The following is a 24,412-nucleotide window of genomic DNA, read 5'->3' as shown; positions in this document are numbered from 1 at the left end:
TGAGAGCATGCCTTATCCAGGGTCACCCCGTTGCTTAGTTTGTCTTGTCTTGTCCAGGGCCATCACATATGCTAAAGACCTAAAGACCTTTTGTTCTTCTCTCACTGTGTACTCCCCTACTGATTTTAAACTTGGATGTTCTCCCAAAAAATGACTAGAAATAACTTCTGGCGTCACTTGATCAAATGTTGTGTAGTTACATTTACCAATAAAATGCCACAAAACGCAGATAGTAGGATTCGAACCTACGCTCCAAGATGGAAACTGATTTCGAGTCAGTCGCCTTAACCACTCGGCCATATCTGCATTCACTATTTTAGCAAAATATTTCGAATCTATCAGTACCTTTTTAGAGTGGAAAATATTTAATGAAAGAATTATAGTGGCCCGTAAGAGGATCGAACTCATGACCTCCGCGTTATTAGCACGGCGCTCTAACCAACTGAGCTAACAGGCCAATAAATTTTTAACATATTAATCAAAGGTTCATTCATCATCAGTTAGGTATACTCTGTGTGTCTTTAGAGAGAATGATTTAAGGTATCTACCAAGCAAGGCTATATCAGCAGCCAATTTCAATCGTCACTGTGAAGGCAATGCAAGCAGTGATATTCATTGAGTGTTCGAGATATATTTGTAGTTTTATTGATCTGACATGATTCCCCATGGTTTGTGGTTAACTACTACTCATCATGAACTAATAGTTTCGTCATATGCTATTAATCGTGGCGGGACTCGAACCCGCAATTTTTGGATAACTACTTTCATAGAAGTCCGACGCCTTATCCATTAGGCCACACGACCTACATTTAAAGAAAGTGCTAGGATTTTGCATCTCTCATTTAACCTGCTCTTCAGTAAGGTCAAACGGAAATATTGGTGAACCAATAAATATTATTACTAGATTGTCTGAAAAATCGGGGCAGTTGTGGCCGAGTGGTTAAGGCGATAGACTTGAAATCTATTCCTCTCTGAGGGCGTAGGTTCGAACCCTACCAACTGCGGTGAATTGCCATTTGTTTCACATGCTAGTATTTTCTAGTGGAACAACTCATTTTCAATCGTTTACTAATATCTCAAATTTACGCATGATTACAAATATTAACTGTGCAGTCATGGGTATCCTAGGTCCCGGGATCTATCTCGGAACCGTGGAGCCATGACCTGTTACTTGGCGTTTCCAGAAACGTGTCTATTTTTCAGAACCAGTGCCGAAATGCATTATGGCGGTCTTTGAGTGTAGTTTACAAACACAAAATGTAGTCAGAGACAAATTATAGGATGAAAGAATGTGTACCCATTTTGTTTACGAAGAATAGAAAAACGTCCGTACTTCCGTCCGTAAAAGATCTATAAGCAATCGTAAAATTTAAAAATGAACTCGAACGGAAAACTATTGCAATACAAATTATTAAGCCCGGTTAGCTCAGACGGTAGAGCGCGGGACTTTTAATCCTGAGGTCAAGGGTTCAAGTCCCTTATCGGGCGGCTAGTCTTTTGATTTTAGTTAGTATTGTTGGTTTTCCACCATTTATTATCATCATCAAGTTAATATCGTTTGAAATCATTCACCATTATGGGCAGAATTCATAGATGTTCATAGACGACAACACGAGTTCTCATGGTGTTTCTTTACGTTAATTCCTACGATGTAGAGAAAGTGCGAACCAAAAGGAAGTACATTCGGATATAGGTCGTGGAACATACACAAATAATGAAATGAGATAGTGAGAAAGAGTATCCCTCATTGTGAGAGTAGAAAGCCTTGATATTTGATACAACTAATTGCAATAGTAAATGTATGTCCAGTTATAGAACTCGAAAGCTGTAAATAGAGTTTGTAGTTAAGATTATTCAAAAAACATGGTTTTCAAGATTGAGACGATGTCCACAGACGGTAATCGCTGTATGTTTATATAACATGGGACGTTTGGCTATCTTCTAGGAAAAAGCTTTGCAATATAACGTCATTCCTCGAATAGGAGATTCAACATAACTCAGCCTTTGTGGCCTAATGGATAAGGCACCGGCCTCCTAAGCCGGGGATTGCGAGTTCGAGTCTCGCCAGAGGTAGCGAGCAACCGAAACTATAATTATCGAAAATCGTCGTTAAATTGGCAATTACTTGTCTTTTGTTTTACTGTTTTCAAGCAAAAATTTTCATTGGTCCAAGTGTTGAGAAATCGCTGAAATGGCATGCTTAAACTTGGAAACCTTTGCCAGTGACAATTACTTGGCAGCGGAACTTATTCTGCTGTTTTACAGGTGAACTCTGACTCTCTCATCCTTCTCTGCCGTCTTCACTGGTTCCTGGAGCAACAACGCGCTGAATTCAAGACGCTGGTCATGATGGTAAGGTGCATTCTCGGCAACGTGTACTTGTTGTCTCTCATCTACTTTTAGAAACTATCTAAACCTGGCCTACGATCACAGACCTCGACTTCGATGGACCTGACTGTTCTTACCACTCGTACGGACCATTGTTGAGAGCATGCCTTATCCAGGGTCACTCCGTTGCTTAGTTTGTCTTGTCTTGTCCAGGGCCATCACATATGCTAAAGACCTAAAGACCTTTCGTTCTTCTCTCACTGTGTACTCCCCTACTGATTTTAAACTTGGATGTTCTCCCAAAAAATGACTAGAAATAACTTCTGGCGTCACTTGATCAAATGTTGTGTAGTTACATTTACCAATAAAATGCCACAAAAAGGATTCGAACCTACGCTCCAAGATGGAAACTGATTTCGAGTCAGTCGCCTTAACCACTCGGCCATATCTGCATTCACTATTTTAGCAAAATATTTCGAATCTATCAGTACCTTTTTAGAGTGGAAAATATTTAATGAAAGAATTATAGTGGCCCGTAAGAGGATCGAACTCATGACCTGTTGCCATACCACGCGGGTTACGGGACGGAAAAGACACAAACGGAACGTCAATTAAGTCAAGCCAATGTATTTGTAAACGGGTCTACTGGTTGCCTGCCAATAAACACAAATAACACAGGCACAAACGGAAAATCGGGACGAGAGACGAACACAATGGCTGCCAAACCAGGCGTCTCGACACAAATCAAAATGAAATCCAGAAAGGAGATCCCGTCGTGGGCTCCAACAATTCAGGATGCACACACACACAAAATACACACACACGATTAACTTAAATAAGTACGAACGTAAAGGCCGCCACGCTACGTGACGACCCAGGAAGAAACTGCACGTGCTGGAGAAGCCGAAACGGAGAGGAAAAAACGGAGCGGAGATGTGTGTCGCGCGGCGAAAAGATTCCAACTGGTCTCGTGGTGATAAGCTCCGCCCTTCTTCTCCGATTTCCTTACCCCCCTCGCGGAGTTGCCAGATCCAATTTGGGGGGAACGCTTTTGGTGGGCTTTAGAACGGCAACATCGCCGGCCCTGCGCTTCGCTGTGCTAAGCGCACCTTCCCGATCCCGTATAGAGTCGAGAAAAGGCTCTGGCACCTGCTCGTAGCGAGGGAAAATGGTAGATTGACGGCTAATCGGAAGCGGTGGTTTCTTGATTCGTCCGCCGACGCCTTGCAGAACACGATGGTCGGAAAACGGGACCAATTCGGTCAAATTTGCGGTCTTGTAGACTTGACAGCCGGCCCGTGAGTCGTCTACATCTCGATGCAAGTTCGGCGGGATTTGTTGAGGATTGAGAGTGGAGCCAGCTTGTACGTCGTCTGCTGAAACTCCTCTTGAAGCTCCTCCTTTTTTCGGAACGGTGGGCCTGATGATGTTCATTTTCGTGCATGAAGGATCGGCCTCGACGGATTGCTGCTGCACGGGGTCACGTTCCATTCTTCTTGACTCGGAATGGTTACTATTTTGCGGGTTTTCGTTGAGTTGTCCACTTGGCCCTGCGATACACCAACCGAAAGCTGTCAGGTACGCACGAGGGGCTCGTTGATTGGACGGATGTTTACGGATTTCGAATATTTCGATGGCCGCGGGATGGTTCTGGCCAATCAAGATATCAACGTTCTTCCTTTTCGTGGAACAAACTGGGACACGACTCAGGTGCGGCCACTCTTTGACGAGGCTTTCGAGGTCAAAGGGATGCTTTTCTAGCTTGAAATTCTCCCGGACGTGGACATCTGAGATGTCGAAGCAATAGCGATGATCTCTTGAAGTAACGATGAAATTGACGATTGGGCGGTCGACACATTTTGTTACACCTTCAACGGTTCCCGTCGTCACCTTTCTCTTTTCGCCATGCAAGTTGAGGAGGGCCGCGGTTTTTCCATTGATGGCGGATATTTCACTCCCGGAATCGAGAAGCGCGTAGGGCGGAAATTCCTTCCCGTTCGCTTTGAGAATCACCGGGACGATCGGTAACAAAGTGCAGTTGCCAGCTGACTCGATTGAGACGGATCCGGAGAATTCCACGGGTGGTTTCGCGTTCGCTGGTTTAGAAAAGAGTCGTGGGGCTCCATGCAGAAGCGGATGATGGACGCCATCGCATAAAGGCTGCGAGCAACGTTCCACGCGGGTGCATCCTCTGCTGAGATGATCGTCGCCCAAACAGCGGAGGCACAGATTAGCGTCCTTGACGATTTGCGCTCTTTCCTTCACCGTGATTTCGTTGAATTTTCTGCAGTCTATAATATGATGTTGATGCGTGCTGTTGCATCCCGGGCATCTTGTCGTTTTGTCGTCGGCATCAGATTCATGATGAGTCACGGTGTTGTTGAATACGTTTGGTCGGTGCAGCACACGACGCTTCTCGTCTGTTGGTTTCACGGATCTTTGTTGAGGAGTTTCGATTGAACTGGCTTGGATGGATCGTTCAGCCATGGCGACTCCGTCGAGCCATTGATCCAAATCTTCAACGGTTGCGAGTGTCGGTTGCATCGCCCAACTCTTCTCACCCCATCGACTTTTCAGTGCAGGTGGGAGCTTCGAAACCAGCTGCGACAGTGTAGCGTGGCTGTACAGCTCCATGCCGTATCCTCCGAGTCGCAGAGTAGCTACGACGGAATGAAGATCGGCAGAGAAGGTTCGAAGGGCGCTGAAATCATTGTCTTTGAACGGACTGAGTTTCAGAATTGATTCGGTTCAGGCTTGAGAGACGATTTGCGGATTGCCATATCGTTTATGGAGCTCGTTGAGAGCGTGTTGATAAAGTCCGGGATTCAACAGCGCTCCACCAATGTCTTTCCTGATCGATGGAGTAAGGGCGTCGTGAAGATGAGCGATACGCTCCGCGTCGGAGCTTACGGCATCGTGAACAAAGACCTTAAACATTTGGATAAACATTGGCCAATTCCGAGGATCTCCGTCGAAGCTTGGCGCTTTCATTCGAGGTGGTTTGATGCTGGAACGACCCGGCGGAGCGTGTGCTGTACCGAGGTTGTGGATCCATGCATCCGGCGTGTAAACTCCATGCGGGTTGTCGGTCGTCGATGGAGGAACGAAAGGTCCAGGAAAAACGGACGCGAATGTCAGATTCGTCGGCACGAAGGGTGGTGCCGAGATGCTCGGAAAGGACGTCGGGACATGTCCAAAGCCGGTTGACGGTGTGGATAACGATGAAGTCGGAAAGGTGGCCGTGATGGCCGGCCCGTAAATTGAACCCATTCCAAATGGAGATGAAGACGCAATCGGATTGTAGGCGGACAAACCCGGACCGTATGACGGACCTAGGCTGACCGGCACATAACTAGTGCTGTAAGGCGGTGCGGAGGTGACTTGCGTTGCACTTGTCGGAATTGAAATATTCGGGACCGAGCTCATCTGAATTGAAGTGGTCGGCGGCGGATTTGGGGGCCAAACGTGGCTAGTGCTAGACGCTGGCGTGAAAGACGGTGGTTGAGTCGGCGGAACGGACGGTGGTTGAGCCGGTGGGACGGACGGTGGTTGAGACGGCGGAACGGACGGTGGTTGGGCCGGTGGAACGGACGGTGGTTGAGTCGGCTGCGTTGGCCCAAAGAAATTCGGTTGACCAGTGTTCCTCCACGATGAAAACCACGACGAAGTGCTCGCTGAAGAACCAGGCGGAAACGGAACCGAAGCTGAAGATCCAGGCTGGAACGGAACCGAAGCTGAAGATCCGGGCGGAAATGGGACCGAAGCTGAGGACCTGGGCGGCAACGGGACCGACACTGGAATGTGCGTCACATAACTGGTCGTGGGAGCGTAGATGGTGGCGGTAGTCAATGGCGTGAACGGATAAGCCGCTGATGAAGAGACTGGAGCGGCAACTGATGTTGACGTCGGCGGGATGAACGGTTGTACAGTCGTTGCTGAAGCGTGAGGAACTGCTGACGTGGAAATCGGAGCGGTTACCGGTGTCGTAGTCGTAGTCGGTGGAATAATCGATACAGGAACCTGAGAGACTGACGTTGGCGGAGTAACGATGTTGTAAACCGTTGACGTGGGTTGACTTGTCATGACTGGCCGTGCTGTGACACTAGTAGACGACGGTGTTGAAAACGTCTGATTCGTTATGCTAGTTGTCACGAAAGCATTTGACGCTCCGGCATTCAAAGGAATATGCGGCACGGATGCGGAACGAGTAAGTGAGCCGGGCGTGATAGCTTTAAGTAGTCTGCCGAAAAGGTTCACCTTTGGCGTTGGCGGCATCGTCGCTGCCGGTTGGCCGAAGAGTCTCGTTGGTGTTGGGATCCTAGACGTAGATCCGACTAACGGTGTGGTCATCGGTAGAGTTTGAGCCACTGTTGAAATCACGACGGTGCTTGTCTGCGGCTGCGGAGTAGCCATGATTCGAGTTATCGGATCCGCGGTTGTCATGGTCGACGTTTGTGCAAACGCAGCTGGAGTTTGAGCGAGAAGAGTCGAATTATTCGGGAGAGAATGGTGAGATGAACCACGGCTGACTCTCGATAAACCGCTCACGACGGATGAAGCGCGTGTTGGTACTGCCTGATCGTCGACGGTAAGATCGTTGAGTTGTTGCCGCATGATTGCGCCACTCAAACGCTGAAGATCAATCTCGTCACGTATCTCGCGTTGTTTTCTCTCACTCTCCACCTTTCGTTTGTAATCTTCCGCTTCTCGGATTTTTGCATCTTCTTCTTCTCTGCGTCTTGTCTCGTCTTCCACTTGCTGGAGCATTAACTCTGCTTCCTTCTCCTTTCGTTCAGCTTCGTGAATTTTTGCTTGACGTGAGGAGACGCTGGAATGTCGGGATGAAGCTCTTGAAACGACGGAAGCAGACCTCGAATTAGTCTGAGCCAAATAGTCGTCACACTTAGCCGAAATTGCAAGGTGATCGCAGATGACGGCTTGGAGCCAATCCTTTTCTCCATCGAGATCATCCTGCGAGTAGTTAGGAGCTTTGCACTGAACGTAGCGGTCGTGACGTTTCTCCATGATGTCGAAATCACGGACGTAGACGGCACGGAGGGCTCGAACGGTGTCACGATCTTCTTTAGCTGCAATGGATTCCAATATCTTCTTTCCCGCTTTCGTATGAACCATCTTCCCGCTGGTCCTTAATCTTTTCAGAAGATCAAGATCGGTGATCGACTTAAGATCTGAAAGGATTTCCTCCTCCTCGTCGATAGAAGCGAGCGCGGGAATTAAAGATTCAGCCATGACGAAATTTATTTGACGCGAACGGGCGAAGAAATAAAGACGACGATCGATCAAACGATGAGCAAAGTCACGGTGAATTTACGCGAACGATAAAGCCGGAAGAACTGGATTCGGATGATGAACGGAAATGTCGGTAGGACCGGACAGCACTGGCTGAGACGGATGATAAGTCTGGCTGGTGTGTAAAGCCGGCCCGTTGCAAACAGAAATTCCAGTTGTCGGATATATTAGCTGGACGGGCGGTTGAAGGTGAAAGTTCCAGCTGACGGGCGGATAAGCCGGACAAAGTGTGAAACAGGAACGGAAGATCGATAAGGCCGGACAGCACTGGCTACGACGGATGATAAGCTTTGCTGAAAGATAGAACCGGCCGACTGCAAACGGGAATTCTAATTGACCAGCCAAAGAGCCGGACAGATTAGACGGGGATTAAAGCTGAAACGAGCCAAAGGGCCGGACAAACTGGTGAGAAATGGAATCAACTGACGCTGGCCGGAAGAGCCGGACAAGCTGAACGGGAACGATGAGAAGTCAGCTGGCACGAGCGGAAGAGCCGGACAAACTGGGATGAGCTGGAACGGAAGGCAGCTAACGGAATCCAGATGAGGAGGCGGGTAAATCAGCTGACTGGAAACGGAAACGTGAATTCCAATTGACCAGCCAAAGAGCCGGACAGACTGGACGGGAATGAAAGTTGACACTAGTCGAAAGACCGGACAAACTTGTGAGGAATGAAATCAGCTGACGCTGGCCGGAAGAGCCGGACAAGCTGAACGGGAACGATGAGAAGTCAGCTGGCACGAGCGGAAGAGCCGGACGAACTGGGATGAGCTGGAACGGAAGGCAGCTAACGGAATCCAGATGACGGGCGGGTAGTACAGCTGACTGGAAACGGCGATGATGAATTACGACGGAGTGAACGGGATTTTGCGGACGGTTCGACGGAACCGACCAACGCAATCGGGACGGAAGAAAGGGAGAACTTACGGACTGTCTGACGAGACCGACCAATAACGTTCAAACAATAAACGGGGGGAGATTCACGGACGATCTGACGAGATCGACCAATGCAATCTTACACACATACACAAATAATTATTATATTCAAATGACGGAACAGACAACGAAAATGAAATAAAATATAATAATTTGTGAGTTGCTGGTCTTCGGTTCGACGATCTGGTAGACTGGAACGGGAAAAAAACTGCCAGCTGGCCAGTTCTCGAGCCGGATGAATCAGCAAACTCGAACGGATCCTGCCACGCGGGACTTTCGCGTCGACGACGAATGGACAGCGGGATGAGAAGGTTGTTGAGCTCGGCAACCTCTCCTTCGATGGCCAGAAGTAACGCCGACCGCGTGGTAATGGCCGCCGTGCCGGGATTCGGATTCCCGGTCGATGCACCAAATGTTGCCACACCACGCGGGTTACGGGACGGAAAAGACACAAACGGAACGTCAATTAAGTCAAGCCAATGTATTTGTAAACGGGTCTACTGGTTGCCTGCCAATAAACACAAATAACACAGGCACAAACGGAAAATCGGGACGAGAGACGAACACAATGGCTGCCAAACCAGGCTTCTCGACACAAATCAAAATGAAATCCAGAAAGGAGATCCCGTCGTGGGCTCCAACAATTCAGGATGCACACACACACAAAATACACACACACGATTAACTTAAATAAGTACGAACGTAAAGGCCGCCACGCTACGTGACGACCCAGGAAGAAACTGCACGTGCTGGAGAAGCCGAAACGGAGAGGAAAAAACGGAGCGGAGATGTGTGTCGCGCGGCGAAAAGATTCCAACTGGTCTCGTGGTGATAAGCTCCGCCCTTCTTCTCCGATTTCCTTACCCCCCTCGCGGAGTTGCCAGATCCAATTTGGGGGGAACGCTTTTGGTGGGCTTTAGAACGGCAACATGACCTCCGCGTTATTAGCACGGCGCTCTAACCAACTGAGCTAACAGGCCAATAAATTCTTAATATATTAATCAAAGATTCATTCATCATCAGTTAGGTATACTCTGTGTGTCTTTAGAGAGAATGATTTAAGGTATCTACCAAGCAAGGCTATATCAGCAGCCAATTTCAATCGTCACTGTGAAGGCAATGCAAGCCAGTGATATTCATTGAGTGTTCGAGATATATTTGTAGTTTTATTGATCTGACATGATTCCCCATGGTTTGTGGTTAACTACTACTCATCATGAACTAATAGTTTCGTCATATGCTATTAATCGTGGCGGGACTCGAACCCGCAATTTTCGGATAACTACTTTCATAGAAGTCCGACGCCTTATCCATTAGGCCACACGACCTACATTTAAAGAAAGTGCTAGGATTTTGCATCTCTCATTTAACCTGCTCTTCAGTAAGGTCAAACGGAAATATTGGTGAACCAATAAATATTACTACTAGATTGTCTGAAAAATCGGGGCAGTTGTGGCCGAGTGGTTAAGGCGATAGACTTGAAATCTATTCCTCTCTGAGGGCGTAGGTTCGAACCCTACCAACTGCGGTGAATTGCCATTTGTTTCACATGCTAGTATTTTCTAGTGGAACAACTCATTTTCAATCGTTTACTAGTATCTCAAATTTACGCATGATTACAAATATTAACTGTGCAGTCATGGGTATCCTAGGTCCCGGGATCTATCTCGGAACCGTGGAGCCATGACCTGTTACTTGGCGTTTCCAGAAACGTGTCTATTTTTCAGAACCAGTGCCGAAATGCATTATGGCGGTCTTTGAGTGTAGTTTACAAACACAAAATGTAGTCAGAGACAAATTATAGGATGAAAGAATGTGTACCCATTTTGTTTACGAAGAATAGAAAAACGTCCGTACTTCCGTCCGTAAAAGATCTATAAGCAATCGTAAAATTTAAAAATGAACTCGAACGGAAAACTATTGCAATACCAATTATTAAGCCCGGTTAGCTCAGACGGTAGAGCGCGGGACTTTTAATCCTGAGGTCAAGGGTTCAAGTCTCTTATCGGGCGGCTAGTCTTCTGATTTTAGTTAGTATTGTTGGTTTTCCACCATTTATTATCAAGTTAATATCGTTTGAAATCATTCACCATTATGGGCAGAATTCATAGATGTTCATAGACGACAACACGAGTTCTCATGGTGTTTCTTTACGTTAATTCCTACGATGTAGAGAAAGTGCGAACCAAAAGGAAGTACATTCGGATATAGGTCGTGGAACATACACAAATAATGAAATGAGATAGTGAGAAAGAGTATCCCTCATTGTGAGAGTAGAAAGCCTTGATATTTGATACAACTAATTGCAATAGTAAATGTATGTCCAGTTATAGAACTCGAAAGCTGTAAATAGAGTTTGTAGTTAAGATTATTCAAAAAACATGGTTTTCAAGATTGAGACGATGTCCACAGACGGTAATCGCTGTATGTTTATATAACATGGGACGTTTGGCTATCTTCTAGGAAAAAGCTTTGCAATATAACGTCATTCCTCGAATAGGAGATTCAACATAAATCAGCCTTTGTGGCCTAATGGATAAGGCACCGGCCTCCTAAGCCGGGGATTGCGAGTTCGAGTCTCGCCAGAGGTAGCGAGCAACCGAAACTATAATTATCGAAAATCGTCGTTAAATTGGCAATTACTTGTCTTTTGTTTTACTGTTTTCAAGCAAAAATTTTCATTGGTCCAAGTGTTGGGAAATCGCTGAAATGGCATGCTTAAACTTGGAAACCTTTGCCAGTGACAATTACTTGGCAGCGGAACTTATTCTGCTGTTTTACAGGTGAACTCTGACTCTCTCATCCTTCTCTGCCGTCTTCACTGGTTCCTGGAGCAACAACGCGCTGAATTCAAGACGCTGGTCATGATGGTAAGGTGCATTCTCGGCAACGTGTACTTGTTGTCTCTCATCTACTTTTAGAAACTATCTAAACCTGGCCTACGATCACAGACCTCGACTTCGATGGACCTGACTGTTCTTACCACTCGTACGGACCATTGTTGAGAGCATGCCTTATCCAGGGTCACCCCGTTGCTTAGTTTGTCTTGTCTTGTCCAGGGCCATCACATATGCTAAAGACCTAAAGACCTTTCGTTCTTCTCTCACTGTGTACTCCCCTACTGATTTTAAACTTGGATGTTCTCCCAAAAAATAACTAGAAATAACTTCTGGCGTCACTTGATCAAATGTTGTGTAGTTACATTTACCAATAAAATGCCACAAAACGCAGATAGTAGGATTCTAACCTACGCTCCAAGATGGAAACTGATTTCGAGTCAGTCGCCTTAACCACTCGGCCATATCTGCATTCACTATTTTAGCAAAATATTTCGAATCTATCAGTACCTTTTTAGAGTGGAAAATATTTAATGAAAGAATTATAGTGGCCCGTAAGAGGATCGAACTCATGACCTCCGCGTTATTAGCACGGCGCTCTAACCAACTGAGCTAACAGGCCAATAAATTCTTAATATATTAATAAAAGGTTCATTCATCATCAGTTAGGTATACTCTGTGTGTCTTTAGAGAGAATGATTTAAGGTATCTACCAAGCAAGGCTATATCAGCAGCCAATTTCAATCGTCACTGTGAAGGCAATGCAAGCCAGTGATATTCATTGAGTGTTCGAGATATATTTGTAGTTTTATTGATCTGACATGATTCCCCATGGTTTGTGGTTAACTACTACTCATCATGAACTAATAGTTTCGTCATATGCTATTAATCGTGGCGGGACTCGAACCCGCAATTTTCGGATAACTACTTTCATAGAAGTCCGACGCCTTATCCATTAGGCCACACGACCTACACTTAAAGAAAGTGCTTGGATTTTGCATCTCTCATTTAACCTGCTCTTCAGTAAGGTCAAACGGAAATATTGGTGAACCAATAAATATTATTACTAGATTGTCTGAAAAATCGGGGCAGTTGTGGCCGAGTGGTTAAGGCGATAGACTTGAAATCTATTTCTCTCTGTGGGCGTAGGTTCGAACCCTACCAACTGCGGTGAATTGCCATTTGTTTCACATGCTAGTATTTTCTAGTGGAACAACTCATTTTCAATCGTTTACTAGTATCTCAAATTTACGCATGATTACAAATATTAACTGTGCAGTCATGGGTATCCTAGGTCCCGGGATCTATCTCGGAACCGTGGAGCCATGACCTGTTACTTGGCGTTTCCAGAAACGTGTCTATTTTTCAGAACCAGTGCCGAAATGCATTATGGCGGTCTTTGAGTGTAGTTTACAAACACAAAATGTAGTCAGAGACAAATTATAGGATGAAAGAATGTGTACCCATTTTGTTTACGAAGAATAGAAAAACGTCCGTACTTCCGTCCGTAAAAGATCTATAAGCAATCGTAAAATTTAAAAATGAACTCGAACGGAAAACTATTGCAATACCAATTATTAAGCTTGGTTAGCTCAGACGGTAGAGCGCGGGACTTTTAATCCTGAGGTCAAGGGTTCAAGTCCCTTATCGGGCTATCAGTACCTTTTTAGAGTGGAAAATATTTAATGAAAGAATTATAGTGGCCCGTAAGAGGATCGAACTCATGACCTCCGCGTTATTAGCACGGCGCTCTAACCAACTGAGCTAACAGGCCAATAAATTCTTAATATATTAATAAAAGGTTCATTCATCATCAGTTAGGTATACTCTGTGTGTCTTTAGAGAGAATGATTTAAGGTATCTACCAAGCAAGGCTATATCAGCAGCCAATTTCAATCGTCACTGTGAAGGCAATGCAAGCCAGTGATATTCATTGAGTGTTCGAGATATATTTGTAGTTTTATTGATCTGACATGATTCCCCATGGTTTGTGGTTAACTACTACTCATCATGAACTAATAGTTTCGTCATATGCTACTAATCGTGGCGGGACTCGAACCCGCAATTTGCCGCAAATGCCACAAAACGCAGATAGTAGGATTCGAACCTACGCTCCAAGATGGAAACTGATTTCGAGTCAGTCGCCTTAACCACTCGGCCATATCTGCATTCACTATTTTAGCAAAATATTTCGAATGTATCAGTACCTTTTTAGAGTGGAAAATATTTAATGAAAGAATTATAGTGGCCCGTAAGAGGATCGAACTCATGACCTCCGCGTTATTAGCACGGCGCTCTAACCAACTGAGCTAACAGGCCAATAAATTCTTAATATATTAATAAAAGGTTCATTCATCATCAGTTAGGTATACTCTGTGTGTCTTTAGAGAGAATGATTTAAGGTATCTACCAAGCAAGGCTATATCAGCAGCCAATTTCAATCGTCACTGTGAAGGCAATGCAAGCCAGTGATATTCATTGAGTGTTCGAGATATATTTGTAGTTTTATTGATCTGACATGATTCCCCATGGTTTGTGGTTAACTACTACTCATCATGAACTAATAGTTTCGTCATATGCTATTAATCGTGGCGGGACTCGAACCCGCAATTTTCGGATAACTACTTTCATAGAAGTCCGACGCCTTATCCATTAGGCCACACGACCTACACTTAAAGAAAGAGCTAGGATTTTGCATCTCTCATTTAACCTGCTCTTCAGTAAGGTCAAACGGAAATATTGGTGAACCAATAAATATTATTACTAGATTGTCTGAAAAATCGGGGCAGTTGTGGCCGAGTGGTTAAGGCGATAGACTTGAAATCTAATCCTCTCTGAGGGCGTAGGTTCGAACCCTACCAACTGCGGTGAATTGCCATTTGTTTCACATGCTAGTATTTTCTAGTGGAACAACTCATTTTCAATCGTTTACTAGTATCTCAAATTTACGCATGATTACAAATATTAACTGTGCAGTCATGGGTATCCTAGGTCCCGGGATCTATCTCGGAACCGTGGAGCCATGACCTGTTACTTGGCGTTTCCAGAAACGTGTCTATTTTTCAGAACCAGTGCCGAAATGCATTATGGCGGTCTTTGAGTGTAGTTTACAAACACAAAATGTAGTCAGAGACAAATTATAGGATGAAAGAATGTGTACCCATTTTGTTTACGAAGAATAGAAAAACGTCCGTACTTCCGTCCGTAAAAGATCTATAAGCAATCGTAAAATTTAAAAATGAACTCGAACGGAAAACTATTGCAATACCAATTATTAAGCCCGGTTAGCTCAGACGGTAGAGCGCGGGACTTTTAATCCTGAGGTCAAGGGTTCAAGTCCCTTATCGGGCGGCTAGTCTTTTGATTTTAGTTAGTATTGTTGGTTTTCCACCATTTATTATCAAGTTAATATCGTTTGAAATCATTCACCATTATGGGCAGAATTCATAGATGTTCATAGACGACAACACGAGTTCTCATGGTGTTTCTTTACGTTAATTCCTACGATGTAGAGAAAGTGCGAACCAAAAGGAAGTACATTCGGATATAGGTCGTGGAACATACACAAATAATGAAATGAGATAGTGAGAAAGAGTATCCCTCATTGTGAGAGTAGAAAGCCTTGATATTTGATACAACTAATTGCAATAGTAAATGTATGTCCAGTTATAGAACTCGAAAGCTGTAAATAGAGTTTGTAGTTAAGATTATTCAAAAAACATGGTTTTCAAGATTGAGACGATGTCCACAGGCGGTAATCGCTGTATGTTTATATAACATGGGACGTTTGGCTATCTTCTAGGAAAAAGCTTTGCAATATAACGTCATTCCTCGAATAGGAGATTCAACATAACTCAGCCTTTGTGGCCTAATGGATAAGGCACCGGCCTCCTAAGCCGGGGATTGCGAGTTCGAGTCTCGCCAGAGGTAGCGAGCAACCGAAACTATAATTATCGAAAATCGTCGTTAAATTGGCAATTACTTGTCTTTTGTTTTACTGTTTTCAAGCAAAAATTTTCATTGGTCCAAGTGTTGGGAAATCGCTGAAATGGCATGCTTAAACTTGGAAACCTTTGCCAGTGACAATTACTTGGCAGCGGAACTTATTCTGCTGTTTTACAGGTGAACTCTGACTCTCTCATCCTTCTCTGCCGTCTTCACTGGTTCCTGGAGCAACAACGCGCTGAATTCAAGACGCTGGTCATGATGGTAAGGTGCATTCTCGGCAACGTGTACTTGTTGTCTCTCATCTACTTTTAGAAACTATCTAAACCTGGCCTACGATCACAGACCTCGACTTCGATGGACCTGACTGTTCTTACCACTCGTACGGACCATTGTTGAGAGCATGCCTTATCCAGGGTCACCCCGTTGCTTAGTTTGTCTTGTCTTGTCCAGGGCCATCACATATGCTAAAGACCTAAAGACCTTTCGTTCTTCTCTCACTGTGTACTCCCCTACTGATTTTAAACTTGGATGTTCTCCCAAAAAATGACTAGAAATAACTTCTGGCGTCACTTGATCAAATGTTGTGTAGTTACATTTACCAATAAAATGCCACAAAACGCAGATAGTAGGATTCGAACCTACGCTCCAAGATGGAAACTGATTTCGAGTCAGTCGCCTTAACCACTCGGCCATATCTGCATTCACCATTTTAGCAAAATATTTCGAATCTATCAGTACCTTTTTAGAGTGGAAAATATTTAATGAAAGAATTATAGTGGCCCGTAAGAGGATCGAACTCATGACCTCCGCGTTATTAGCACGGCGCTCTAACCAACTGAGCTAACAGGCCAATAAATTCTTGATATATTAATAAAAGGTTCATTCATCATCAGTTAGGTATACTCTGTGTGTCTTTAGAGAGAATGATTTAAGGTATCTACCAAGCAAGGCTATATCAGCAGCCAATTTCAATCGTCACTGTGAAGGCAATGCAAGCCAGTGATATTCATTGAGTGTTCGAGATATATTTGTAGTTTTATTGATCTGACATGATTCCCCATGGTTTGTGGTTAACTACTACTCATCATGAACTAATAGTTTCGTCATATGCTATTAATCGTGGCGGGACTCGAACCCGCAATTTTCGGATAACTACTTTCATAGAAGTCCGACGCCTTATCCATTAGGCCACACGACCTACACTTAAAGAAAGAGCTAGGATTTTGCATCTCTCATTTAACCTGCTCTTCAGTAAGGTCAAACGGAAATATTGGTGAACCAATAAATATTATTACTAGATTGTCTGAAAAATCGGGGCAGTTGTGGCCGAGTGGTTAAGGCGATAGACTTGAAATCTATTCCTCTCTGAGGGGCGTAGGTTCGAACCCTACCAACTGCGGTGAATTGCCATTTGTTTCACATGCTAGTATTTTCTAGTGGAACAACTCATTTTCAATCGTTTACTAGTATCTCAAATTTACGCATGATTACAAATATTAACTGTGCAGTCATGGGTATCCTAGGTCCCGGGATCTATCTCGGAACCGTGGAGCCATGACCTGTTACTTGGCGTTTCCAGAAACGTGTCTATTTTTCAGAACCAGTGCCGAAATGCATTATGGCGGTCTTTGAGTGTAGTTTACAAACACAAAATGTAGTCAGAGACAAATTATAGGATGAAAGAATGTGTACCCATTTTGTTTACGAAGAATAGAAAAACGTCCGTACTTCCGTCCGTAAAAGATCTATAAGCAATCGTAAAATTTAAAAATGAACTCGAACGGAAAACTATTGCAATACCAATTATTAAGCCCGGTTAGCTCAGACGGTAGAGCGCGGGACTTTTAATCCTGAGGTCAAGGGTTCAAGTCCCTTATCGGGCGGCTAGTCTTTTGATTTTAGTTAGTATTGTTGGTTTTCCACCATTTATTATCAAGTTAATATCGTTTGAAATCATTCACCATTATGGGCAGAATTCATAGATGTTCATAGACGACAACACGAGTTCTCATGGTGTTTCTTTACGTTAATTCCTACGATGAAGAGAAAGTGCGAACCAAAAGGAAGTACATTCGGATATAGGTCGTGGAACATACACAAATAATGAAATGAGATAGTGAGAAAGAGTATCCCTCATTGTGAGAGTAGAAAGCCTTGATATTTGATACAACTAATTGCAATAGTAAATGTATGTCCAGTTATAGAACTCGAAAGCTGTAAATAGAGTTTGTAGTTAAGATTATTCAAAAAACATGGTTTTCAAGATTGAGACGATGTCCACAGACGGTAATCGCTGTATGTTTATACAACATGGGACGTTTGGCTATCTTCTAGGAAAAAGCTTTGCAATATAACGTCATTCCTCGAATAGGAGATTCAACATAACTCAGCCTTTGTGGCCTAATGGATAAGGCACCGGCCTCCTAAGCCGGGGATTGCGAGTTCGAGTCTCGCCAGAGGTAGCGAGCAACCGAAACTATAATTATCGAAAATCGTCGTAAAATTGGCAATTACTTGTCTTTTGTTTTACTGTTTTCAAGCAAAAATTTTCATTGGTCCAAGTGTTGGGAAATCGCTGAAATGGCATGCTTAAACTTGGAAACCTTTGCCAGTGACAATTACTTGGCAGCGGAACTTATTCTGCTGTTTTACAGGTGAACTCTTACTCTCTCATCCTTCTCTGCCGTCTTCACTGGTTCCTGGAGCAACAACGCGCTGAATTCAAGACGCTGGTCATGATGGTAAGGTGCATTCTCGGCAACGTGTACTTGTTGTCTCTCATCTACTTTTAGAAACTATCTAAACCTGGCCTACGATCACAGACCTCGACTTCGATGGACCTGACTGTTCTTACCACTCGTACGGACCATTGTTGAGAGCATGCCTTATCCAGGGTCACCCCGTTGCTTAGTTTGTCTTGTCTTGTCCAGGGCCATCACATATGCTAAAGACCTAAAGACCTTTCGTTCTTCTCTCACTGTGTACTCCCCTACTGATTTTAAACTTGGATGTTCTCCCAAAAAATGACTAGAAATAACTTCTGGCGTCACTTGATCAAATGTTGTGTAGTTACATTTACCAATAAAATGCCACAAAACGCAGATAGTAGGATTCGAACCTACGCTCCAAGATGGAAACTGATTTCGAGTCAGTCGCCTTAACCACTCGGCCATATCTGCATTCACTATTTTAGCAAAATATTTCGAATCTATCAGTACCTTTTTAGAGTGGAAAATATTTAATGAAAGAATTATAGTGGCCCGTAAGAGGATCGAACTCATGACCTCCGCGTTATTAGCACGGCGCTCTAACCAACTGAGCTAACAGGCCAATAAATTCTTGATATATTAATAAAAGGTTCATTCATCATCAGTTAGGTATACTCTGTGTGTCTTTAGAGAGAATGATTTAAGGTATCTACCAAGCAAGGCTATATCAGCAGCCAATTTCAATCGTCACTGTGAAGACAATGCAAGCCAGTGATATTCATTGAGTGTTCGAGATATATTTGTAGTTTTATTGATCTGACATGATTCCCCATGGTTTGTGGTTAACTACTACTCATCATGAACTAATAGTTTCGTCATATGCTATTAATCGTGGCGGGACTCGAACCCGCAATTTTCGGATAACTACTTTCATAGAAGTCCGACGCCTTATCCATTAGGCCACACGACCTACACTTAAAGAAAGAGCTAGGATTTTGCATCTCTCATTTAACCTGCTCTTCAGTAAGGTCAAACGGAAATATTGGTGAACCAATAAATATTATTACTAGATTGTCTGAAAAATCGGGGCAGTTGTGGCCGAGTGGTTAAGGCGATAGACTTGAAATCTATTCCTCTCTGAGGGCGTAGGTTCGAACCCTACCAACTGCGGTGAATTGCCATTTGTTTCACATGCTAGTATTTTCTAGTGGAACAACTCATTTTCAATCGTTTACTAGTATCTCAAATTTACGCATGATTACAAATATTAACTGTGCAGTCATGGGTATCCTAGGTCCCGGGATCTATCTCGGAACCGTGGAGCCATGACCTGTTACTTGGCGTTTCCAGAAACGTGTCTATTTTTCAGAACCAGTGCCGAAATGCATTATGGCGGTCTTTGAGTGTAGTTTACAAACACAAAATGTAGTCAGAGACAAATTATAGGATGAAAGAATGTGTACCCATTTTGTTTACGAAGAATAGAAAAACGTCCGTACTTCCGTCCGTAAAAGATCTATAAGCAATCGTAAAATTTAAAAATGAACTCGAACGGAAAACTATTGCAATACCAATTATTAAGCCCGGTTAGCTCAGACGGTAGAGCGCGGGACTTTTAATCCTGAGGTCAAGGGTTCAAGTCCCTTATCGGGCGGCTAGTCTTTTGATTTTAGTTAGTATTGTTGGTTTTCCACCATTTATTATCAAGTTAATATCGTTTGAAATCATTCACCATTATGGGCAGAATTCATAGATGTTCATAGACGACAACACGAGTTCTCATGGTGTTTCTTTACGTTAATTCCTACGATGTAGAGAAAGTGCGAACCAAAAGGAAGTACATTCGGATATAGGTCGTGGAACATACACAAATAATGAAATGAGATAGTGAGAAAGAGTATCCCTCATTGTGAGAGTAGAAAGCCTTGATATTTGATACAACTAATTGCAATAGTAAATGTATGTCCAGTTATAGAACTCGAAAGCTGTAAATAGAGTCTGTAGTTAAGATTATTCAAAAAACATGGTTTTCAAGATTGAGACGATGTCCACAGACGGTAATCGCTGTATGTTTATACAACATGGGACGTTTGGCTATCTCCTAGGAAAAAGCTTTGCAATATAACGTCATTCCTCGAATAGGAGATTCAACATAACTCAGCCTTTGTGGCCTAATGGATAAGGCACCGGCCTCCTAAGCCGGGGATTGCGAGTTCGAGTCTCGCCAGAGGTAGCGAGCAACCGAAACTATAATTATCGAAAATCGTCGTTAAATTGGCAATTACTTGTCTTTTGTTTTACTGTTTTCAAGCAAATATTTTCATTGGTCCAAGTGTTGGGAAATCGCTGAAATGGCATGCTTAAACTTGGAAACCTTTGCCAGTGACAATTACTTGGCAGCGGAACTTATTCTGCTGTTTTACAGGTGAACTCTGACTCTCTCATCCTTCTCTGCCGTCTTCACTGGTTCCTGGAGCAACAACGCGCTGAATTCAAGACGCTGGTCATGATGGTAAGGTGTATTCTCGGCAATGTGTACTTGTTGTCTCTCATCTACTTTTAGAAACTATCTAAACCTGGCCTACGATCACAGACCTCGACTTCGATGGACCTGACTGTTCTTACCACTCGTACGGACCATTGTTGAGAGCATGCCTTATCCAGGGTCACCCCGTTGCTTAGTTTGTCTTGTCTTGTCCAGGGCCATCACATATGCTAAAGACCTAAAGACCTTTCGTTCTTCTCTCACTGTGTACTCCCCTACTGATTTTAAACTTGGATGTTCTCCCAAAAAATGACTAGAAATAACTTCTGGCGTCACTTGATCAAATGTTGTGTAGTTACATTTACCAATAAAATGCCACAAAACGCAGATAGTAGGATTCGAACCTACGCTCCAAGATGGAAACTGATTTCGAGTCAGTCGCCTTAACCACTCGGCCATATCTGCATTCACTATTTTAGCAAAATATTTCAAATCTATCAGTACCTTTTTAGAGTGGAAAATATTTAATGAAAGAATTATAGTGGCCCGTAAGAGGATCGAACTCATGACCTCCGCGTTATTAGCACGGCGCTCTAACCAACTGAGCTAACAGGCCAATAAATTCTTAATATATTAATAAAAGGTTCATTCATCATCAGTTAGGTATACTCTGTGTGTCTTTAGAGAGAATGATTTAAGGTATCTACCAAGCAAGGCTATATCAGCAGCCAATTTCAATCGTCACTGTGAAGGCAATGCAAGCCAGTGATATTCATTGAGTGTTCGAGATATATTTGTAGTTTTATTGATCTGACATGATTCCCCATGGTTTGTGGTTAACTACTACTCATCATGAACTAATAGTTTTGTCATATGCTATTAATCGTGGCGGGACTCGAACCCGCAATTTGCCGCAAATGCCACAAAACGCAGATAGTAGGATTCCAACCTACGCTCCAAGATGGAAACTGATTTCGAGTCAGTCGCCTTAACCACTCGGCCATATCTGCATTCACTATTTTAGCAAAATATTTCGAATCTATCAGTACCTTTTTAGAGTGGAAAATATTTAATGAAAGAATTATAGTGGCCCGTAAGAGGATCGAACTCATGACCTCCGCGTTATTAGCACGGCGCTCTAACCAACTGAGCTAACAGGCCAATAAATTTTTAATATATTAATAAAATGTTCATTCATCATCAGTTAGGTATACTCTGTGTGTCTTTAGAGAGAATGATTTAAGGTATCTACCAAGCAAGGCTATATCAGCAGCCAATTTCAATCGTCACTGTGAAGGCAATGCAAGCCAGTGATATTCATTGAGTGTTCGAGATATATTTGTAGTTTTATTGATCTGATATGATTCCCCATGGTTTGTGGTTAACTACTACTCATCATGAACTAATAGTTTCGTCATATGCTATTAATCGTGGCGGGACTCGAACCCGCAATTTTCGGATAACTACTTTCATAGAAGTCCGACGCCTTATCCATTAGGCCACACGACCTACACATAAAGAAAGTGCTAGGATTTTGCATCTCTCATTTAACCTGCTCTTCAGTAAGGTCAAACGGAAATATTGGTGAACCAATAAATATTATTACTAGATTGTCTGAAAAATCGGGGCAGTTGTGGCCGAGTGGTTAAGGCGATAGACTTGAAATCTATTCCTCTTTGAGGGCGTAGGTTCGAACCCTACCAACTGCGGTGAATTGCCATTTGTTTCACATGCTAGTATTTTCTAGTGGAACAACTCATTTTCAATCGTTTACTAGTATCTCAAATTTACGCATGATTACAAATATTAACTGTGCAGTCATGGGTATCCTAGGTCCCGGGATCTATCTCGGAACCGTGGAGCCATGACCTGTTACTTGGCGTTTCCAGAAACGTGTCTATTTTTCAGAACCAGTGCCGAAATGCATTATGGCGGTCTTTGAGTGTAGTTTACAAACACAAAATGTAGTCAGAGACAAATTATAGGATGAAAGAATGTGTACCCATTTTGTTTACGAAGAATAGAAAAACGTCCGTACTTCCGTCCGTAAAAGATCTATAAGCAATCGTAAAATTTAAAAATGAACTCGAACGGAAAACTATTGCAATACCAATTATTAAGCCCGGTTAGCTCAGACGGTAGAGCGCGGGACTTTTAATCCTGAGGTCAAGGGTTCAAGTCCCTTATCGGGCGGCTAGTCTTTTGATTTTAGTTAGTATTGTTGGTTTTCCACCATTTATTATCAAGTTAATATCGTTTGAAATCATTCACCATTATGGGCAGAATTCATAGATGTTCATAGACGACAACACGAGTTCTCATGGTGTTTCTTTACGTTAATTCCTACGATGAAGAGAAAGTGCGAACCAAAAGGAAGTACATTCGGATATAGGTCGTGGAACATACACAAATAATGAAATGAGATAGTGAGAAAGAGTATCCCTCATTGTGAGAGTAGAAAGCCTTGATATTTGATACAACTAATTGCAATAGTAAATGTATGTCCAGTTATAGAACTCGAAAGCTGTAAATAGAGTTTGTAGTTAAGATTATTCAAAAAACATGGTTTTCAAGATTGAGACGATGTCCACAGACGGTAATCGCTGTATGTTTATACAACATGGGACGTTTGGCTATCTTCTAGGAAAAAGCTTTGCAATATAACGTCATTCCTCGAATAGGAGATTCAACATAACTCAGCCTTTGTGGCCTAATGGATAAGGCACCGGCCTCCTAAGCCGGGGATTGCGAGTTCGAGTCTCGCCAGAGGTAGCGAGCAACCGAAACTATAATTATCGAAAATCGTCGTAAAATTGGCAATTACTTGTCTTTTGTTTTACTGTTTTCAAGCAAAAATTTTCATTGGTCCAAGTGTTGGGAAATCGCTGAAATGGCATGCTTAAACTTGGAAACCTTTGCCAGTGACAATTACTTGGCAGCGGAACTTATTCTGCTGTTTTACAGGTGAACTCTTACTCTCTCATCCTTCTCTGCCGTCTTCACTGGTTCCTGGAGCAACAACGCGCTGAATTCAAGACGCTGGTCATGATGGTAAGGTGCATTCTCGGCAACGTGTACTTGTTGTCTCTCATCTACTTTTAGAAACTATCTAAACCTGGCCTACGATCACAGACCTCGACTTCGATGGACCTGACTGTTCTTACCACTCGTACGGACCATTGTTGAGAGCATGCCTTATCCAGGGTCACCCCGTTGCTTAGTTTGTCTTGTCTTGTCCAGGGCCATCACATATGCTAAAGACCTAAAGACCTTTCGTTCTTCTCTCACTGTGTACTCCCCTACTGATTTTAAACTTGGATGTTCTCCCAAAAAATGACTAGAAATAACTTCTGGCGTCACTTGATCAAATGTTGTGTAGTTACATTTACCAATAAAATGCCACAAAACGCAGATAGTAGGATTCGAACCTACGCTCCAAGATGGAAACTGATTTCGAGTCAGTCGCCTTAACCACTCGGCCATATCTGCATTCACTATTTTAGCAAAATATTTCGAATCTATCAGTACCTTTTTAGAGTGGAAAATATTTAATGAAAGAATTATAGTGGCCCGTAAGAGGATCGAACTCATGACCTCCGCGTTATTAGCACGGCGCTCTAACCAACTGAGCTAACAGGCCAATAAATTCTTGATATATTAATAAAAGGTTCATTCATCATCAGTTAGGTATACTCTGTGTGTCTTTAGAGAGAATGATTTAAGGTATCTACCAAGCAAGGCTATATCAGCAGCCAATTTCAATCGTCACTGTGAAGACAATGCAAGCCAGTGATATTCATTGAGTGTTCGAGATATATTTGTAGTTTTATTGATCTGACATGATTCCCCATGGTTTGTGG

The 24,412-nt window shown here is 43.3% G+C and overlaps 1 protein-coding gene and 41 non-coding genes across 42 annotated transcripts; 18 read left to right on the top strand and 24 right to left on the bottom strand.

Annotated features, from left to right (window-relative positions):
* Positions 1–224: 224 nt before the first annotated feature.
* On the bottom strand, positions 225–306 carry Trnas-cga. Its single transcript has one exon. It is a non-coding gene; the product is annotated as a tRNA-Ser (tRNA).
* A 77-nt stretch (positions 307–383) lies between these two features.
* Positions 384–457, bottom strand: Trnai-aau. The gene has a single exon. It is a non-coding gene; the product is annotated as a tRNA-Ile (tRNA).
* Positions 458–922: 465 nt separating this feature from the next.
* Positions 923–1,004, top strand: Trnas-uga. Its single transcript has one exon. It is a non-coding gene; the product is annotated as a tRNA-Ser (tRNA).
* A 411-nt stretch (positions 1,005–1,415) lies between these two features.
* Positions 1,416–1,488, top strand: Trnak-uuu. Its single transcript has one exon. It is a non-coding gene; the product is annotated as a tRNA-Lys (tRNA).
* Positions 1,489–2,000: 512 nt separating this feature from the next.
* On the top strand, positions 2,001–2,073 carry Trnar-ccu. Its single transcript has one exon. It is a non-coding gene; the product is annotated as a tRNA-Arg (tRNA).
* Positions 2,074–5,076: 3,003 nt separating this feature from the next.
* LOC124188990 (mucin-5AC-like) lies at positions 5,077–7,578 on the bottom strand. The gene has a single exon (XM_046581931.1). The coding sequence runs from the start codon at positions 7,576–7,578 to the stop codon at positions 5,077–5,079; it is 2,502 nt and encodes an 833-aa protein (XP_046437887.1).
* Positions 7,579–9,818: 2,240 nt separating this feature from the next.
* Positions 9,819–9,902, bottom strand: Trnar-ucu. The gene is given in 2 exon segments: positions 9,819–9,854; positions 9,866–9,902. It is a non-coding gene; the product is annotated as a tRNA-Arg (tRNA).
* A 118-nt stretch (positions 9,903–10,020) lies between these two features.
* Trnas-uga lies at positions 10,021–10,102 on the top strand. The gene has a single exon. It is a non-coding gene; the product is annotated as a tRNA-Ser (tRNA).
* A 990-nt stretch (positions 10,103–11,092) lies between these two features.
* On the top strand, positions 11,093–11,165 carry Trnar-ccu. Its single transcript has one exon. It is a non-coding gene; the product is annotated as a tRNA-Arg (tRNA).
* Positions 11,166–11,800: 635 nt separating this feature from the next.
* Trnas-cga lies at positions 11,801–11,882 on the bottom strand. The gene has a single exon. It is a non-coding gene; the product is annotated as a tRNA-Ser (tRNA).
* Positions 11,883–11,959: 77 nt separating this feature from the next.
* Trnai-aau lies at positions 11,960–12,033 on the bottom strand. The gene has a single exon. It is a non-coding gene; the product is annotated as a tRNA-Ile (tRNA).
* Positions 12,034–12,297: 264 nt separating this feature from the next.
* Trnar-ucu lies at positions 12,298–12,381 on the bottom strand. Its single transcript is given in 2 exon segments — positions 12,298–12,333; positions 12,345–12,381. It is a non-coding gene; the product is annotated as a tRNA-Arg (tRNA).
* Positions 12,382–12,499: 118 nt separating this feature from the next.
* On the top strand, positions 12,500–12,581 carry Trnas-uga. The gene has a single exon. It is a non-coding gene; the product is annotated as a tRNA-Ser (tRNA).
* A 530-nt stretch (positions 12,582–13,111) lies between these two features.
* Trnai-aau lies at positions 13,112–13,185 on the bottom strand. Its single transcript has one exon. It is a non-coding gene; the product is annotated as a tRNA-Ile (tRNA).
* Positions 13,186–13,497: 312 nt separating this feature from the next.
* On the bottom strand, positions 13,498–13,579 carry Trnas-cga. The gene has a single exon. It is a non-coding gene; the product is annotated as a tRNA-Ser (tRNA).
* Positions 13,580–13,656: 77 nt separating this feature from the next.
* Trnai-aau lies at positions 13,657–13,730 on the bottom strand. The gene has a single exon. It is a non-coding gene; the product is annotated as a tRNA-Ile (tRNA).
* A 264-nt stretch (positions 13,731–13,994) lies between these two features.
* Trnar-ucu lies at positions 13,995–14,078 on the bottom strand. The gene is given in 2 exon segments: positions 13,995–14,030; positions 14,042–14,078. It is a non-coding gene; the product is annotated as a tRNA-Arg (tRNA).
* A 118-nt stretch (positions 14,079–14,196) lies between these two features.
* Positions 14,197–14,278, top strand: Trnas-uga. Its single transcript has one exon. It is a non-coding gene; the product is annotated as a tRNA-Ser (tRNA).
* Positions 14,279–14,689: 411 nt separating this feature from the next.
* Trnak-uuu lies at positions 14,690–14,762 on the top strand. Its single transcript has one exon. It is a non-coding gene; the product is annotated as a tRNA-Lys (tRNA).
* Positions 14,763–15,268: 506 nt separating this feature from the next.
* Positions 15,269–15,341, top strand: Trnar-ccu. Its single transcript has one exon. It is a non-coding gene; the product is annotated as a tRNA-Arg (tRNA).
* A 635-nt stretch (positions 15,342–15,976) lies between these two features.
* Positions 15,977–16,058, bottom strand: Trnas-cga. Its single transcript has one exon. It is a non-coding gene; the product is annotated as a tRNA-Ser (tRNA).
* A 77-nt stretch (positions 16,059–16,135) lies between these two features.
* On the bottom strand, positions 16,136–16,209 carry Trnai-aau. The gene has a single exon. It is a non-coding gene; the product is annotated as a tRNA-Ile (tRNA).
* A 264-nt stretch (positions 16,210–16,473) lies between these two features.
* Trnar-ucu lies at positions 16,474–16,557 on the bottom strand. Its single transcript is given in 2 exon segments — positions 16,474–16,509; positions 16,521–16,557. It is a non-coding gene; the product is annotated as a tRNA-Arg (tRNA).
* Positions 16,558–16,675: 118 nt separating this feature from the next.
* Trnas-uga lies at positions 16,676–16,758 on the top strand. The gene has a single exon. It is a non-coding gene; the product is annotated as a tRNA-Ser (tRNA).
* A 411-nt stretch (positions 16,759–17,169) lies between these two features.
* On the top strand, positions 17,170–17,242 carry Trnak-uuu. Its single transcript has one exon. It is a non-coding gene; the product is annotated as a tRNA-Lys (tRNA).
* Positions 17,243–17,748: 506 nt separating this feature from the next.
* Positions 17,749–17,821, top strand: Trnar-ccu. Its single transcript has one exon. It is a non-coding gene; the product is annotated as a tRNA-Arg (tRNA).
* Positions 17,822–18,456: 635 nt separating this feature from the next.
* Trnas-cga lies at positions 18,457–18,538 on the bottom strand. The gene has a single exon. It is a non-coding gene; the product is annotated as a tRNA-Ser (tRNA).
* A 77-nt stretch (positions 18,539–18,615) lies between these two features.
* Positions 18,616–18,689, bottom strand: Trnai-aau. The gene has a single exon. It is a non-coding gene; the product is annotated as a tRNA-Ile (tRNA).
* Positions 18,690–18,953: 264 nt separating this feature from the next.
* Trnar-ucu lies at positions 18,954–19,037 on the bottom strand. Its single transcript is given in 2 exon segments — positions 18,954–18,989; positions 19,001–19,037. It is a non-coding gene; the product is annotated as a tRNA-Arg (tRNA).
* A 118-nt stretch (positions 19,038–19,155) lies between these two features.
* Positions 19,156–19,237, top strand: Trnas-uga. The gene has a single exon. It is a non-coding gene; the product is annotated as a tRNA-Ser (tRNA).
* A 411-nt stretch (positions 19,238–19,648) lies between these two features.
* Positions 19,649–19,721, top strand: Trnak-uuu. Its single transcript has one exon. It is a non-coding gene; the product is annotated as a tRNA-Lys (tRNA).
* A 506-nt stretch (positions 19,722–20,227) lies between these two features.
* Trnar-ccu lies at positions 20,228–20,300 on the top strand. The gene has a single exon. It is a non-coding gene; the product is annotated as a tRNA-Arg (tRNA).
* Positions 20,301–20,935: 635 nt separating this feature from the next.
* On the bottom strand, positions 20,936–21,017 carry Trnas-cga. The gene has a single exon. It is a non-coding gene; the product is annotated as a tRNA-Ser (tRNA).
* Positions 21,018–21,094: 77 nt separating this feature from the next.
* Trnai-aau lies at positions 21,095–21,168 on the bottom strand. The gene has a single exon. It is a non-coding gene; the product is annotated as a tRNA-Ile (tRNA).
* A 312-nt stretch (positions 21,169–21,480) lies between these two features.
* Positions 21,481–21,562, bottom strand: Trnas-cga. The gene has a single exon. It is a non-coding gene; the product is annotated as a tRNA-Ser (tRNA).
* Positions 21,563–21,639: 77 nt separating this feature from the next.
* Trnai-aau lies at positions 21,640–21,713 on the bottom strand. The gene has a single exon. It is a non-coding gene; the product is annotated as a tRNA-Ile (tRNA).
* A 264-nt stretch (positions 21,714–21,977) lies between these two features.
* Trnar-ucu lies at positions 21,978–22,061 on the bottom strand. Its single transcript is given in 2 exon segments — positions 21,978–22,013; positions 22,025–22,061. It is a non-coding gene; the product is annotated as a tRNA-Arg (tRNA).
* Positions 22,062–22,179: 118 nt separating this feature from the next.
* On the top strand, positions 22,180–22,261 carry Trnas-uga. The gene has a single exon. It is a non-coding gene; the product is annotated as a tRNA-Ser (tRNA).
* Positions 22,262–22,672: 411 nt separating this feature from the next.
* On the top strand, positions 22,673–22,745 carry Trnak-uuu. Its single transcript has one exon. It is a non-coding gene; the product is annotated as a tRNA-Lys (tRNA).
* A 506-nt stretch (positions 22,746–23,251) lies between these two features.
* On the top strand, positions 23,252–23,324 carry Trnar-ccu. Its single transcript has one exon. It is a non-coding gene; the product is annotated as a tRNA-Arg (tRNA).
* Positions 23,325–23,959: 635 nt separating this feature from the next.
* On the bottom strand, positions 23,960–24,041 carry Trnas-cga. The gene has a single exon. It is a non-coding gene; the product is annotated as a tRNA-Ser (tRNA).
* A 77-nt stretch (positions 24,042–24,118) lies between these two features.
* Positions 24,119–24,192, bottom strand: Trnai-aau. Its single transcript has one exon. It is a non-coding gene; the product is annotated as a tRNA-Ile (tRNA).
* Between the last annotated feature and the right edge of the window lie 220 nt (positions 24,193–24,412).

The sequence above is a fragment of the Daphnia pulex genome, chromosome 2 (assembly GCF_021134715.1).
Source record: "Daphnia pulex isolate KAP4 chromosome 2, ASM2113471v1".
NCBI lineage: Eukaryota > Metazoa > Arthropoda > Branchiopoda > Diplostraca > Daphniidae > Daphnia > Daphnia pulex.
The sequence above is the reverse complement of the archived record's forward strand: the minus strand, read 5'-3'. Positions and strand labels throughout refer to the sequence as shown.